The sequence below is a fragment of the Arvicanthis niloticus genome, chromosome 1, assembly GCF_011762505.2.
Source record: "Arvicanthis niloticus isolate mArvNil1 chromosome 1, mArvNil1.pat.X, whole genome shotgun sequence".
NCBI lineage: Eukaryota > Metazoa > Chordata > Mammalia > Rodentia > Muridae > Arvicanthis > Arvicanthis niloticus.
In genome coordinates, this window is record NC_047658.1 from 60138619 (window position 1) to 60156197 (window position 17579).

The 17579-nt window shown below is 37.0% G+C and overlaps 1 protein-coding gene across 14 annotated transcripts in view; it reads left to right on the plus strand.

Annotated features, from left to right (window-relative positions):
• Picalm (phosphatidylinositol binding clathrin assembly protein) overlaps nt 1–17579 on the plus strand; it is an 83624-nt gene that overhangs the window by 17787 nt on the left and 48258 nt on the right. For all 14 annotated transcript variants that reach the window (XM_034495852.3, XM_034495813.3, XM_034495891.2 and 11 more), the window contains exons 2-3: nt 13208–13350; nt 14055–14130. In XM_034495852.3, coding sequence (XP_034351743.1) covers nt 13208–13350; nt 14055–14130 — 219 coding nt within the window. The remainder of the gene's footprint in view (nt 1–13207; nt 13351–14054; nt 14131–17579) is intronic.

Sequence of the window (17579 nt, forward strand, 5' to 3'; positions counted from 1 at the left end):
GTCATTCTAAAAGGTGGTGTCCAACAGCAGCCTTGAAAGGATAAGCTGGTTCATGTACTCCAGTGTTTGTCGAGTTTAAGGAAGGCTCAACTAGAAAAGTAGTATTTCCTGTAGTAGCCTATTAGTTGAGCATACAATTTATTTGAGGATTCTTTGATAAAATTATACTGGAAGTTAAATATTGACATTGTAGAACGACAGTAGAAAGGTGGTTTAAGTTTTTTTTAAGGTGGCTAGCTCTCTGTACTACTTAAGGTTTACATTATTTCCACATGATAAGCCAACAAAAACCATAAGATCCTTTCAGAAGTTTATCAAGACTTTTCAGATGCCATCCATAGATTAAATTTAGTTTTTGAAACTATCATGCCATCTATTTGGTTACAGATACTTAAATGAAAGAAGCAGCTGCTTTTAGTCTTGAGGTCTTTATTATTAGCATTACTGTAGTTGTTACTGTGGTTGGTATACTGCAAGCCAAATAAAAGTCCAGTGAGGCATTAAATATGATATATTCTTAAGCTGCCTGCCTGCCTGCCTGCCTGCCTGCCTGCCTGCCTGCCTGCCTGCCTGCCTTCCTTCCTTCCTTCCTTCCTTCCTTCCTTCCTTCCTTCCTTCCTTTTTTTCCTTCTTTGCTTCTTTCCTCCCTTCCCCCTTCCCCCTTCCCCCTTCCCCCTTCCCCCTTCCCCCTTCCCCCTTCCCCCTTCCCCCTTCCCCCTTCCCCCTTCCCCCTTCCCCCTTCCCCCTTCCCCCTTCCCCCTTCCCTATCCTTCCCCCTTCCCCCTTCCCCCTTCCCTTTTTTTCCCTTCCCTTCCCTTCAAAGGTAGCTTTGAACTTGTTTTGTAACTAAAGCTGGCTTCCAACATTTTGATCCTTCTGCCTCCACTTTCAGAGTGCTGGGATTACAGATGTGCACCATTGTCTAGTTTATGTGATGCTAGAGTTTGAAGCCAGGGCTTCGTGCACTCGACTGAGCTTATCCTCAGTCCAAAACAAATATTTTTTGATGGTCAAAACTTGCATATTTAAGCAGCTATTTTTCCCCTCTACTTCATGTTACTTGAGTATAATTTTTGTGGAATTTCTTAAGTTCAAAACATTTATCAGCTGGCCGGGCGGTGGTGGTGCACACCTTTAATCCCAGCACTTGGGAGGCAGAGGCAGGCAGATTTCTGAGTTCGAGGCCAGCCTGGTCTACAGAGTGAGTTCCAGGACAGCCAGGACTACACAGAGAAGCCCTAACTGAAAAACAAACAAACAAAAACAAAACAAAACCAAACCATTTATCAGCTTAATTTGGGCAGCTTTTAAGACAAAGTACATGATATTTTATAATGCCTTTTTAGAAAGAAAGTTAAGTCCAGCCTGGTCTACATAGTGAGTTCCAGGATAGCCAGGGCTTCATAGAAAAACCCCATCCCAACCACCCCCAACCACCTCCATCCCCAAAAGAAAAGAAAGGATTTTTTTTTTTTTTATGTTGAGTAGGTGGATATGGGTCTTAGAATCAGAAGAAGAATTAATGTGGTTATAATATGTGTGAGGATGGGGATTTTACACTAATACTTAATTTCCTCTTGTAGAAATTAAAAGACTCAAGTGTTAACTCATTAGGAAAAATACTTAAGCTTTATTTCATAGTGATTTATTAGCAGTGTGTTAAAATTGCTCATGCTTCTTGTGGAGTTAGTTCAAAACTTAGAGCCATGTAGATATGCTATCTGCTTCAGATTTCTAGCTACACTTGTCATTTAGCACCTTAAAAGATCTTTTAAAGGTAGTTTTACTTTCTTAGTGATCTTGGTGTCTGTTTGCCACAATATAGTAATACTTAAGTGGGTGGTGTTGATTTTGACCAACTTACGGTTCACTAAATGTGTGGCAAATAATTGAGATTCCACTGTTTGTATTTAGTTTGAAAAATCTGGAGGCTTTGTAAAGTTATGGAGAGAAGATACAGTTCAGGGTCATTTCACTTTGGCAAAGATGAGATGCCTCCATACTTCCTGCTCTGTGAAGTTGACCCTCATAGGCATGCCCCCCGCCCCCCACCCCCCACCCTCAGTACTTGCTGAGATAGCTGTATCTACTTTTTATCTAGGATTCTTTTCATTACTATCATGTGAAAATAGAAACCTCCTGCAGACAAACCCCATCTCTGTGCTATGTAACTAGCAAACACTGCCAGCTGCCTGTATTTCTCTCCACTAATCCATAAACTCCTGATTATCTTCCCCTATCCATGTCTAAACTACACGGAGGTGGAGGTTAGTCCTAAGAAATTGTTTGGTTAGTTATTCCATATTGTGAATATGTGTAGGATAAATGGGATTTCTGTTTCTTCTGATGATTGCAAAGCTTCTGGAAAGTAGACTGTAAAGATTTTCCTTTTCCTAGTTGGACTAAGGGGGGATGGGGGGTAGGAGGCAGCAGCATGGACTAGTGTTTGTTTTCTCAGTGAGGAAGATAGGCAGAGAAGCAAACTAATCCAGTATTCTTTCTGAATAGGCAGAATAAATCATTAGATACGGGAAGTCCTGTGAATCCCTGATTACCTTGGCTTGGTGGTTAAAAAACAACAGTGATCTGGGCACAAGAAAGAGCCTTTACTGGTTCTGTTCTTTCTTCCTGGAACTCAAAAGTGGGGAGGTGGGTTTTGGCTTCTTCACCTCTGAATCCATATATGTTTATATTATCCTATCAGCACATCTACCAGATATAGTGTTCACATTGTACAAGATAGATAGATTCCAGAGATGTATTTAACAGAGAAGAATGCCTCTGACTTATTAAAATAAAACAGTCTGTATATAGTTCCTTGTGGGTTTTGTTGTATATTTCAGGCTTGTTTGGAACCTGCAGTAATCCTACCTCTGCCCACCAAGTGCTTGTATTACAAGCTTGTAGCATGTTTGGTTTATGGTCTTTTTTTTTTTTTTTTTTTTTTTTAAAGGTATAAAATTTTTGGACAAGTATTTCCAACTCCCAAAGACCTAACATTGATTTTTCTGAGAAGAAATGTTTATCATTTGCCTAGGACTTTGTTGAAGTTAGATTAGATGGTTTTCCAAGAGCATGTGAGACATAAGGTGAGATCTGCTGATGGGTAGGGACGAGAGGACATGGTGTCTAGAAGAGAAGAAGCATGTAAGTGCTTTAGGAACCCACAATACAGCACTCCAAGACAGAAAACTGCAAATACTCAGGGTGGGTTGGTGGTACATCAACTCCTTAGTTACTTGTGACCTTTCACTAGGTTAAGTGATAACTAGAGTGACATAATTTTCATCCAAATTGGTTCACTTGTAAGCAAGAAGGTAGCATGGGGACAGGTAGAAACCAGGACACTTGGTTAGTCACACTTTAGAACAATATTTTCTCAAAATGACCCAATTTCAACGAACTTCTTCAGGTGCTTTTTAAATTTTTACAGTAATCTGTTCTGTAGAGATTCTCGAACTTAGCTTCCTTTTAATTGTTCTTGGTGGGATTTGGAGAATTCTTTTAATTTTCTTCTTCTATATGTCACCCTCTGGACTACTAGCTTACAGCTTTAGTGGAAGTAAGGATAGTACTCATAATGTATGCTTTAATGGGATATTTTTATTATATATGTTTTGAGAATTTTATACAATGTATTTGGATCATAATGCCCTCTCCTACTTCCCCTCTAACTCCTCCCAGATTCATCCCTACCTCTCTACCCACCCCCAACTTCATGTCTTCTCTTTTCTCTTAAATAACCAAATGAGTCCAGTTTGTGCTGCCCATAAACTTGTGGCCATCTCCTGGAGAGACTGGTCATCATACCAGGGACCAATAATATATTGCTAGTAGACATCAGATTGCCTAGAAAGTTGGTCTTTGTAAATTCTTGTTTCTGTATGGGACTGCTTTTGAGAATACTGAGAATTAGTATCTCTGTCATCAGGTAGAGTAATTTGGTGAGATTTTAGAATATAATAAGCTTTGTAATTTGGCATATAAAATTTGAATTTTATACTGCGTGATACTTAAAATGTTTTCTTTCCTGTAGGAGAGATTGTAATTCTGAACCTTCAAATCTTCAAAGAAGAAAGAAAAGCACCTTTTGCTTTATCATGGATTTATTATTATTCTCTGATCTTATGTTAATACTTTCATTTTGGTTTCCTATTCCATTTAAATAAATATTTTTAAATTCTTACATTAGGTGATGGGTTTTTATTCTGTTAACATTTTGATCTTGCATTTTCTGATGAATTGAAAACTGGCATAGGAATCTTTTGAGGCAGTATTTGCCAAAAATAAGGTTTCTTCATATATCTTATTTGTAATTTGTGTCAGGGGTTTGTAGGTTTGGAAATCATTACTCTAAAGGACATATAAAATAGAGCCCTAACCTCAGAGTTAAAAAAGACTTGACCATGAGCCTGAACTCTTCTTGCAGTCTGTTATTTCTCTGGTCCGTCTGCCACCCAGTGGTAGGAATGCAGAGTTCAACAGAACAGAGGAGAAACTCTGTATTACGATTGCTCACACAGTAATCAGAGACAATTTGATAGTGTAAGGATCAAGGCTCTGACTTGAGTCTATAGTCACTGGATACGTATTTTGAAAGTATATGTTTTTCTATATAGCGTCTTCATATAAACTTTTGCTTTTGTTGTAACTTTTTTTTTTAAATTTGTGATAGATTAGCAGGTGAAAAGACTAACAATAATAATGGATAATTTTAAGAGACAGTAAGTTAAGCTGATTTGAAGAAATTGTTTATTTCAATTTTAAAAGGAAAGGCAATTTACAGAATGGCTTTCCATTAACTAAAATAATTTATCTTGCATTTTTACATTGAAGTATGTACAGTTCTATAGATTTGGCTGTGCCCAGCTGTGGTTGGCCACCTCTTAATGTATAATATCTCAGGGTAGCTTTGTGCACCTTTTTCCATATAAACATATCTTTAAGTGTTCCTGTTTGAGTTCGGCTTTTTTCTGCTCTAAATGAAAGGGGGATCAGTTCTTTCTCAGCTGGATAGACATCTTTTTTTTGGAAGCACTTCTTGTATCCTAGTGTTGAGATACAGGCTTTGTAATTAAGATGTTTGATAATGTGTCACTGTGGTAACTCTAGGAATGTGGAGTATTGTAAACATGACAAAATGATTTCGAAGTGGTTAACATGATTCTTTCAAATATCACTGCACCAGACCTTAGACTACTTAGAATATTGCTACTTTCTGCACATATCTTCATTTATTTGAGTTGCTGGAGATTGAATCCAGGGCTTCGTGTGTACAAGACAAGCAACCGCTGTCACTACACTACAACCCTCATGCATTAATTTTTCTTTAGGACATACTCTGTGATGCTGGTAACACAATGAGGAAGACAGTGCTGCTCTGGTAAGCTCAGTTTTAGAAGAGAAACTCACACATATTCCACGAATTTTAATGAAATGTGTTAAGTGCTACAGTTGTGATGCAGGGAAAACATGTCCCCACCCTCATAACCTCTTTCTCCTGGGTTCTGTCTGAGCCCCATACATAAAGATGCTAATGACCACAGTGCAAGACTGTATTTTTAAAAACTTTTTTTAGAGAGAAATTATATATTTTTCACTTTGTAGACATAACTGTTTCCTATTAAGCGCATGCGCGCGCGCACACACACACACACACACACACACACACACACGATAAATGTAAATGAAAATTCCTGGGGCACAAACCATCGATTCTTCTAACATTGAGATTTTTTTTCTTTTAATCCTTATGTACGGCCTCGGTCTCTTCAAGGTAACTAATTTTATTGCCTAAAAAAAGTTTCTATGGTCCTTACCATTGTTTTGTAGTGTATTTCCAGAAGTATGTACTGCTCCTCTGTTCAGTCTTCAAATAGTTTTCTTTAAGTTGCCCTTATTATATTCTAAAAGCTGAAACTTGTATTGATGGAGGTCTTTCTAGTTAATGCCTTCTTTTAAAAAAGAACTTTGCTTAAAATAACAAAGTGAAGCAGATAAGAGAATTTGCAGAAATTTCATAGCAGTTTTTCTATTAAAACTTTTTTTTGGGAAAAAGTTATTTCTATATAGTAACAACAGTTAGTTAAAGGGGTTGAGAAACTTTATTAATTAGCAGGATAAATATAGTGTCTTGTTATGCAATTGTAGAATTACTTCTTAATGTTTCTTTTCCTGTTCATTTTGAGAACACTGACAGAAATAGCATACCAACTTTATGCTAACAGATTGGTGTTCTGACTATAAGTAGGATTGGGTTTTCTTTCTAAGACAGAACTACCTTAGTTTAACTGTGGTATTTAGAGACTCCTTAGGGCTTCCATTGAGAAAACTGAATTAAGTTCAAAATACTGACCTAGTCATTGAATAGTATACTTCAGATTATGTGCTGTTAATTTGTTTGATAGTAGATCTTTATGCAGCTCTGGCTTGTCCTGTAACTTGCTCTAGACCAGACTGGCTCCACATGCATCTGCCTCTGCCTTTTCCTGCATCCAGGGATTAAAGGCATGCACCACTTCACTTAACTAAATTCTAAGCTCTTAAACAATGGAAGTAACAATGCTACCTTTGCCTCATGGGTTGTTTCCTAGTAAGCTTGTTCTTCTGGCCATTGGATTTAAGTTTCAAAGAGTCTTGTCTGAGTAGTACAACATTGCTATGTATGTGTGACTGAGGAGTGCTTGCCATAGTTCCAGAATCACATAGGTACTGGTGTAGCTCTTTTGTACGTCAGTCTTGACATCCCGTGACAAAACTGTAGAGGTCAGTACTTTTGTGTCTCTGTATTTGGGCAAATATACAAATAAAGTATGCACTCTTACTTAAGTATGCATATGATATGCATGTCAGTCTGTTTCTTCTTTGTGGCTTTTGCTTAACAGTATGTAACTTTCTCTAGTCGCTTTTATTTTGTCATGTTTTAAGTAGTCTCTCATTATAAAGTTATTACCTTTTAATTAACTAATTCTGAATGATTAGGCATGTCCACATATAGTGTGAATTAGGATCCTTACCTTCCTGGAATTTTTTTTTTTTTAACTTGAGTCATCTGGTTATTTTGTCTTTTTAGTACCTTAAATATTCCTTTTCCATCTCAAGTTAGCTCAGTCACTACCCTGTACTGGGCATATTCCATCTCTTAAAAAAGTCATCACCCTGTTACTACCCTAAAGTCTGTTTGATGGTTAAATTGCTTTCCTAAAGTACAAATATGACTCTATAAATAATATTTGTGCTTTTGAGACAGGGTCTCATGTGTAGTTGGGGCTCTCCTTGATCTTACTGTCTAGTTTAGGCTAGCCTCAGGTAATAAGCTTCTTGTTCTGGTTACCTGAGTAATTGAATTATAGGTGTGTACCATCATGCCAGACTTTTAACAAGAATATATTTGAATTCTAATGGAAGTTTTATGAAATTACAGTATTATGTTGTTGTATGGAATTCTAAGCTTTAAACATAATGTTTTAGCAATTACGTACTTTGTGATCCCTTACAAAGAGAGTAAGAAATAATGCTATTAGGAGATTTTCAAACATTTGACACTTAAGACTAGGGTAGATGTCCCTTGGCACATGTGACTTGCTTTGGTTTAAGTCTAGTTGCAACTACCATATTTACTAGGTACATCTATATTTTTGCTATATGATAAAATGTTCTGATACTTTACGTCAGAATCTCAGAAACTGTTTCCTTATCCACAAGTTACGGTTGGAGTGTTCCATTTATTTGTATCCCCATCCATGAAAAGGTCCAAGGATTTGAGATATGACGTGCTACTTAATTGACCACTTGATTTTCCTCCTAGCAACAAACAGAAACCTGAAGTAACAAAGATGTTGTCTTTCAAACAACTCTTCTGAAAGAGATATTTGCCTAATGATTATTCTATATCACTCTTAAAAAGTATGTGTTTTTAGTGAAGCTCCTATGTGTTAGAAAAATCTTACTTGTTTGCCAGAAGTTGTTTTGATACTGTCTACTGAGTGGCTATTTTTACATGGGAACTTGAAGCCTTTGCATTTCAGTTTTGGATGCCACTGATTGACTGGCATTACTTAGCTGCCATACATACTGTATGTGTGAACACTAAATGTCTTTGCTTAAGTTTCTGAAGTTGTTGAAGTTGGTGTAAGTGTAGGGGTTTACTTAGGCTGGTGTCCTGGACTAGGAATTTGGTTATAAGAAAACCATTAAGTGACTGTTCAAATTTTTTTGTATATTCTAAAAAATTTCCTCTGAATACAGACTGTTGTGTTTATCCTATTTTTCTTATGTTTGTTGCTAAGTATTTATAATTTAGGACTTGCTTTAAATTGGGCAGTTGCTTCTGGGTATGATGATATAAACCTGGTACTTGGGATGGTGAAGCAGGACTATGAGTTTAAGGTTCACCTGAGTTTACGGTTTCCCTGTCTTTTAAAGTACTTAGGCATTTTTTTTAAATACATTTTTAAATGTCTTTATCCTTTACAGTGATTTAGTTCTAGACATAAATCTGTCACATAGTTGTGAGTTCCTGTGACCTTACTTTTCAGAAAGAGCCATGTGTATATAAATAGAACTAATATTTGGTTTCTTAGATTCTAATTCTAGTTACACGGTTGTTGAGGGGATGTATTAATAATAAAAGCAAGAACATTTTGTTTGGTGGTTGAGGTTTCCAGTAAGGAAACCTTACTTTCTGTAAGGAAAGTTATACCCACTGTTGTGAACTTTCTTTATGGCATTAAACTCTAGAAAGTCTTATTATTTAGTATGGGGTTTGGGAATTGTTAATAACATGTTAATGAAGGACTTTAGTGTTTATATTCTCCAGGTAAGTAATTTTTAAAAGTTTTGACATACAGATTACTTTGTTACGGAGTTTTTGCTTTTAAGAAATAATGTTTCCTGGGTTGGGCATAGTTGATAAATGCCTTTAATTTCAGCACTTGGGAGGCAGAGGAAGGTAGATTTCTGGGATTTGGAGGTCAGCCTGATTTGCACAGTAAGTTTCATGCCAGCCAGAGACACACATGCACAGTCACTTATTATATCCTGGATTCAGAGTGGGACAAGCAGTAGCCATTGAAATTCTTGTAAATGAAAGTTTTATTTAGAAGTTTGCTTTTGATTAGTTACATTTGGAAAAAAAGCATTTTCCTTTCAGCATTGTAAGCATTTTAAGTTGCTATTATGGTAGAAATTTCACACCTAGGAAAAATTACCTGCATGAAGAGAATGACTATCTGAATTAAGGAAGTATGGGGAAACACACACAGCAGAATTCATGCAGTTCCTGACCCTAATAATATTTGTATAATGGTAGTTTGGCATTTGGTTTGGTCTAGTACATAGTCCTGTCAGGAATTCTTACTTCATTTTTCTTATATGTGAAATATTACCTAGCAACCTCTGGAGTTACCCTTCTTTCCCTTTGATTGTTTCTAACCTAACCAGAGTTCATAAGGGTTTAGATGTCCTTTAACTTGAGATTTGAAAATTGGACATTATGGGTTTGGGTGTTTTTTTAAATTTTTAAGAAGAGCAAATAGTGGTAGCATGCTGATTTAGTATGGCTAAGAGACACCATTTTGGATGGATGGATTTATCCTACCTCCTTTCCTCCCTTCCCCTCATTATGTGCATTCTCTTTTTTTCCTCCCTTTCTCTCTCCCTGCTTTTTTATTTTTGGAGATAGGGTCTCACTAGCTCAGACCGGCCTTCTCTCTTGAGGCCAACCTAGACCTTGTGGTAGCCTCCTGCCTGTACTATGGTGCCCAGCTGGGTGCTTTCTGTAAGTGTACCTATGCACCCAGTATATGCCTGTAATTCCCAGTACTTAGGGGACAGCCAGAAAGTTGGAGGCCAGCCTGATCTACACAGGACTGTCAAGAGAAGCCTAGTCCAAATAGCTAGATGTGTCTTCAAAAAGGAATGTGAAAACATAATTAATCTATTTATTTAAGAAATATTAATGACCATTGTTTGTGTGGCATTGATTCAGAGGCCTTTGGGGAAATAGTAGAGAACAAAACAACTCTGTCCACACAAAAACTAAGTTTACAAGACAGACATTAAGATGAGTTAAGTAGTAACAAGTATGCAGTGGAGTAGCTAATGATAGTATAGTTATAAAAGTACCCTAAGGATTTGTGAATACAGATTGATATTCAAAGAAGTTTATCTGATAAATGTGACATTTCAGCAAGGATCTATAGAAAGAAAGTGAGAAAGCAGGTATCCAGGAGAAAGAGCATCCAGGTAGAAGGAAGAGCAGTGCCAAACATCTGAGGTAAAACAGTGTTTGGCATTTGTGAAGCGTTGCAAAGAGACATTGGGATGACTAAAATATATGCAGGGGGAAGGCAGATCATACAGCATAAATGGAAGTAGTGTATATGCACATACATTCTCAGTATAATGTAGTATGTATATACATGTAACTCGATGTTAATGCACACCCATTGTGTATATGTGTATAGTGTAGTTGAACCTGAAAAGCATTCTTACTGAAAAACTAGGCTTTTTGTTTAACCTTAGCTAATTATCTATGATGGATAAAGAAGTGGAGCACCTTTTAAGTAGAACAAAATGATTTGGAAGTCATTTCAGAGTAAAAGAAAGGTCTGTAGTATAGAATTATTATGTACCAGTTTCAGTGACTTTGTAGATTAGTTTGTAGAAGGGAAATCTTCATTTTTGAATAATGAACTAGAATGGAAAGACTCAGGTATGAAATAGCAAACTATATCACACAACATTGTAACGGTGTTCTGTTGGAGGGTAAGATGCAAGAAGAAAGATAGCAAACATGCAGTGCCTTGTCCCATGCTTATTTAGGTTAGATAGTGACAGTGTTGCTTTGTAGAACATTCTTCTGTGCCAGTTAGTATTGTGGACAGGTGAGATCCCAAATCAGCTATTACCAAAAATAAGGAACTGATTTGATCAGTGTACCTTATTCTTGACAGTCTTGTTTGTTTTTTGAGGAGTCTCACAGTGTAGCCTTGTCCGGCCTTGTATTCACTATAACACGTGCCAAGTGGAAATTCTCTTGACCCATTGCTTAGATTACAGCATGTACTGCCATGCCCAGTTCAAGGTGGGTGTTTTGGAAATTTAGGAGGTATGATGAGAAAGCTTTGGTTACTTGATATATAGAATGTATTTCTGTACTAACAAGCAGAGAGACGTAGGAGGAGCACCTTTTTGGCAGTTTGATAACAGGTTCAGCTTTGGAAATAGATTCCAAAGAGGTTGGGGAAATGACTCAGTTGGTAAAGTAATTGCTATACTAGTATGAGGACCTGAATTTGGATCCCGAGCACTCATGTAAACACCCGGGCATAGAGGCCAGCACCTTTTTTCTCTATCTGTCTCAAAAAACATGATGGAGAGCAATAGATAAGAGACACTTGGCATTGATCTGTGGCTTATGTGTATGCCTATGTGGATGCACATTGTACACATGTGCTTATATATCCACATGAACATGTACACAAATCACATACAACAGAAAAAAATAATGATTTTTTTTAGGCAGTGCTTTACTACATAACTTAAGTAATTTTCTCAAGATATCTTCTGGAAGGATAAGAAGAAAAATCTAGGGATATAAAGCTAAATGGGAGGAAGGGGGACTAAGAATTTAGTGGCTTATAACTAAGAATCAGGTCGGACTAGGAGGATCATGATTCAGAACCAGCCTGGCAAAAGCAACAACTTTGCCCTCATCAGACTGTATTTGGAATAAATCAAGCGGTAGGCATCTAGTGCAGTAGAACTTTAGATATAAAGTAGTATGAAGATTCAGAGATGGCAGATTGGACCCCTTCCCTTTATAAAATTTCAGAAGCCTGTACACACCCAAGTTGAATTTATTGTTTTGTCACAATTGATTAGAGTTGTGAAAGCTTTTGTTATTCTGCTGTTGTATGGACGTTTTGTTACATTGTTTTGTGTTGTATTCTTCAAGCAGTATTGGTTTGGGTAGCTACTTCTCTAAATTCAGCTGCTTAGCAAATGTTACCAGTTGGATCTACTCAAGTATTTTAAAGTTTATTGCAAGTATATAGCTATTCTTAGTTATATTGTCATTTCTTGTAAGGAGTCAAGGCCAAGTTAGGCTGTCTGAATCACTGTTTAGTCATTTTAACTAAACAGTAAAAGTGAATAAATTACTAATTTTGTTATAATTGTAATAACTGACATATTTGTACATCATATTTGATACACATGTTAGAAGTAAAAGACATCATGTCTGGGTCTACCTCTCTATTCTCTAGATTGGATCGTAGTTTGGATTTCCTATATTGAATTTGCCACTAAAAATTTTAAAACAGATTATAAGTAAAACTCTGAGGTCTACTAATTTTGTTTTTTCGAATTTGGGTAACCAAACAGTTGTGTGCTAGACTATTTGACTATTTTATAATAATGCCTTTGAATTTGAACTAAATCAGATTGGAATTTAGGCCAGGTGTGGTGGCATATGCCTTAATCTCAGCACACATGCAGGTGAGATCTCTGAGTTGAAGGCCAGCCTGCTCAACATAGTGAATTCCAGGACAGCCATAGCTACATAGAGACCCTATCTCAAAAACAAAGAAAGGAAAGCAAGAAGCAAGAAAGGAAGGGAGGCTGGGAGGGAGGGAAGGAAAGGAAAGAAAGAAATCAGTAAAAAGACCCTTCCTCAAAATAAATAAGTAAATAAAATTGGAATTTAGATATACCTTTAGCAGTATTAATGCTTTTTAATTTGGTAATTTAAATCTGATTTCAGTTTTGTTTGTCAGAATTAGCTAGTGGATAAGACTTTATCTGAGTAAAATTGAAGGGGACAAAAGTGAGTCATAGTTTACATAAACAAAGATTTCTCCTGTCACAGACATGTCCTTTCCTGTTACTGATACTCCTACAAGTGGCCGGCCTACTTCCTGCTCAAGCTTCTATGTGTGATTTCTTTTGAAGGGTGTGTGTGTGTGTGTGTGTGTGTGTGTGTGTAGGTCCCTCACACCCTATGGGTCCTGGGTATTGATCTTTGGTTATCAGTCTTGGTAACAAGTACCTGGTGAGCCATCTTGCCATCCCTCCTGGAAGAGTTTTAAAAGTTTGTTCAAACTATTATTCTACTTAGATTTTTTAAATAGTTGTTACTACGCAAATCTGGTACTAGCAGTAAATTAAAACTGGAGAATAAACTAATCTTTCTTTTAAATTACAGACTTAATTCAGTGTACAAATGAGATGAATGTGAACATCCCACAGTTGGCAGACAGTTTGTTTGAAAGAACTACTAATAGTAGTTGGGTAGTGGTCTTCAAATCACTCATAACAACTCATCATTTGATGGTGTATGGAAATGAGGTAAGAGTAATTTTTTTTAAAAAGTTTTATCATTGTGTGGAATGGGTGGTTGGGTTTCAGGGGTCAAACTCAAGTCACTAGGCTTGCAGGCTAAGCACCTTTACACACTGAGACATCTTGCCAGCCCAGGAAAAACTTTGACAAGTATATTGGTATCATTACTGATTATTTAACTTGCTTCTCTTTTTGAAACTTTGATAACTCCTTCAGCTGAATGTTTATAAAAGGGCAAGTTCAGCAGGTGAAGCCACTTTCTGCCAAGCCTGAGGATTAAGTTTGATCTTTAGAACCTGCATGGTAGAAGAATGGAACTCATTTCTAAAAGTTGTCCTTTGACCTCCAGTATGTGCCATGGTGTCCCAAACAAAAACAGAATAAATAGATAATTTTGAAAGTGCAGATATGATCTGATTATACTTATCTGTGTCCCGCCATGCTATAGTAAAGACAGAATTATTGATTATAGTTGTTAAGTGCTTAATTCATTTAATTATCTTGACTTTAGTATTGTAGTTGATTATTAAGTTATAATAAATGTCTACTAGTAAAAACTATTATGTTTTTATATTTGGGAACTAATGAGAGTGAGCATGAGAGATTGCATTACGATTACTGAAATAAGTTAACCAGCACTTTCTTCCTACTTTCAAATTAAGTTTGTAAGATGGCAGAACCATAATTTATTGTAAGTTTTTGTTTTCTAGCGTTTCATTCAGTATTTGGCTTCAAGAAACACATTGTTTAACTTAAGCAATTTTTTGGATAAAAGTGGATTGCAAGGTAAAGACAATTTATTCTTTTTCTAGAAAATCAAGAGTAACCCCATATAATGATTACTGCACCGTTCAACTATATTAACATATTGATGCTTCAAATCACTGTTCAGCGAGTCTTTTAATTTGAAATTCAGATTGATTTCATACCTAGCACCCAGTCTCTGAGAGACAGTACAGGGTAGTTATTTGCAAATATGGATTCTGGAGCTCGAGTGCCTGGACTTGAATTTACACTTAAAACTATGTGGACTTGATCAAGTTTACTTTGCCTCTGTGTTGCTGTCTATAAAATTAGGGATAAGGTCCCTATGATAGTCCCTTCTCAGTCATTGTTATGTGGTTTAATGTAGTTAACTAACCCTAATGTGCTCAAAATAATGCCTGGCACATAGGAAACACTAAACAAATATTTATCTTAATTTTTTTTATTGGCTATTTTATTTATTTATAGTACAGATGTCATCCCCTTTCCTCATTTCCCCTCCCTAGAACTCCCTATCCTCTAGCCCTCTTCCTTTATGCTTTTATATCATTTTGATTACATGCATGTAATAAGGTCATTTCTAGGTTGAGGGTCTAGCAATACAATGGATACAAATAGTCGAGGAACAAGCAATACAATAAACACAAATAGTCAAAGAAAAGGCAAGGCATTAAACCCAGTTACCTGAAAACTCCCGGGATCACTGCTTCTAAAGGCTTATCAGGATGACCAAAGTATCTGATCCTACTTCCCTATTCTAGCCCAAGGTCATTTTCCTGTCTGAAGCCTACTTCCTTGTTCTAGTCTAAAATTTAGAATCCTGTCTGAAATTACTTCTTTGTTCTAGCCTCATACTTAGATTCCTGCCTGAGATTACTTTGTCGTATCCTACAATTTAGATTCCTACCTGAAATTACTTCTTTGTTCTAGTCTAATGTCAGATTTCTGCTTGAAGCCTACTTCCTTGTCCTTGGCCAATTTTATATTCCTGCCAGGCAGCCCCTTTCCTTGTCCTTGGCCCATGTCAGATTCTTGCTGAGCAGCCCCAAAGGCTCTCCACCTCTCCCTCTTTTTTATTTTGTTAACAAGACTGAGCTTGTCTTAGGTTGTTCTGACAAGAATGCCTTCCTTACCCATCATGGAATATGCGTTATCAAAGGCAATGCATTTCTGCCTTAGGTTGGTAAGGCTCTGTGCAGAATCTTACCCGTCCTTGGCTTGCTAGCCTGTTAATTTAATAACTTTGTCTGAAGGTCCATTTTCAGGTTTAAGCCACATACTTTGGCTGCCAACATGTTGATGTTGTTAAAGATAAGCTTTAACACAATGGGCAGGAATAAAAGTATTCCCAGGACAAGAAGGGCTAGCCTGATCAAGCTATATATGCCATTCCTGAGGTTTGTTGAAAATGGAAATACTGAGCTCAGGCCATAGATAATTTTATCTGGATTATCTGCAGCATCAAAGGTTAACAGAGCAGCATTCTTTAAATTCATAATCTCATTATACAAAGTTAACACACCCACAGAGGTGTTAGGATTATGCCAAATATCCTACAGGTGTCTTTAAACTTTTTTCTAATTATAATGACAATCATTGTGAATTTCAAAAGTAATACTACGCCAATAATATTTGTCATGTCCCTTGGGATCACTCCTAACTCTTGAACCCTGAACCTCCTTCAGATAATTTGAATGGGTTATAGAGTATCATTTGTTGTTCTAGATACCTATATAAATCCTTTTGTATACTCAATACATTAGTAACACTTTTTTGTTACATGGTTAACAAAAATAGTTGTCTTAACTCCTTGTGTCAATGCTGTTGCAGAAGCAGAGGTGCTGACAATTAATGTAATTAAAGCTGTTATACCAGCAGTAATCAAGCCTGCTACCCTCTTGCACTTCTAAGCTTTTTTTCAGTGAATCAAGGTTTTCTAATACTCAGGTCAGCGAGACAAAAGCTGGTTAATAGACCCCCGTAACAAACATGCCAGGTTTCAACACACTAACACAATTGTAAAATATACAGTCAATGCAACTTACAATAAATGCTGTAGAAGAGACAAAACCAATTTTAGCTCGACAATTAAAAGAGCCTTAAAACATGCACTAACCCTTGTTTGGAATGCAGATCTTGTCCCAGCATTATCTCTTGCTATCCTAACATTATAGCCAGCTACAGCTAGCTTCCAAATATGTTCCTGACAAAGTACAGATCCAGTCTTCCATAAGTAGACTGTTATTTCCCATATTGAATTGATTCCTAAACCAGTACATGATTGCATCCTAATAGCTGGGCATCTTTAAGAAGAATACAAGAGACATAGTTTCTCTATTCAATTCTCTATCCCACAAGGTCTAAAAACTTGAGGCAAGGCAGCTTGTTTCATCTGGGATATAGTCAAGCAAAGGTGGGTCAGGAACATATGTCCAATACAGCTCCCCAGTCACCCTGGTCAGGGCACTCAGCAAGCTCACAGGTCAGCATCATTCTTTGTCTCAGCAACAGTATGTCTCACCAATCTTTTTAAAGTTTCATGGGCCTCTTCCACAATACTTTGTTCTTGAGGATTATATGAAATCTCCGTAATAAATTGTTGACAAAAAGCCTCAACTGCTCAACTACAGTAGCCAGACCCATTATCTGTTTTTTTTTAAATTGGATATTTTATTTATTTACCTTTCAATGTTATCTCCTCTCCCATTTTCCCTCAAAAAACCCTTACCCCATCCACCCTCCTCCAATTACTATGAGGGTGTTCTCCCACCATCCTCCCATTCCTGCCTCCCTGCTCTCGAATTCCCCAACACTAGGGAATCCAAACTTTCAGGCACCAAGGTTGTTCACTTCCACTGATGCCAGGCAAGGCCACCCTCAACTACCTGTACAAAGTCCCTCCCTTTGTGTTCTCAGGCTGGAGATTTTAGAGTAGCTACTCCAGCTTGTTTCTTAGGACCATTTGCTTGAAAAATTGTTTACCAGCCTTTTACTCTAAGGTAGAGTCTATCTTTGTCACTGAGGTGGGTTTCCTGTACGCAGCAAAATGCTGGGTCCTGTTTACATATACAGTTTGTTAGCCTATGTCTTTTAATTGGGGAATTGAGTCCATTGATGTTGAGATATTAAGGAATAGTGATTGTTGCTTCCTGTTATTTTTGTTATTAGAGGTGGGATTTTCCTTGTGTGGCTATCTTCTTTTGGATTTGTTGGAAGAGGATTACTTTCTTGCTCTTTCTAGGGTATAATTTCCCTCCTTGTATTGGAGCTTTCCTGCTATTATCCTTTGTAGTGCTGGGTTTGTGGAAAGATATTGTATAAATTTGGCTTTGTTGTGGAATATCTTGGTTTCTCCATCTATGGTAATTGAGAGTTTTGCTGGGTATAGTACCCTGGACTGCCATTTGTGTTCTCTTAGGGTCTGTATGACATCTGTCCAGCATCTTCTCGCTTTTATAGTATCTTCAGAG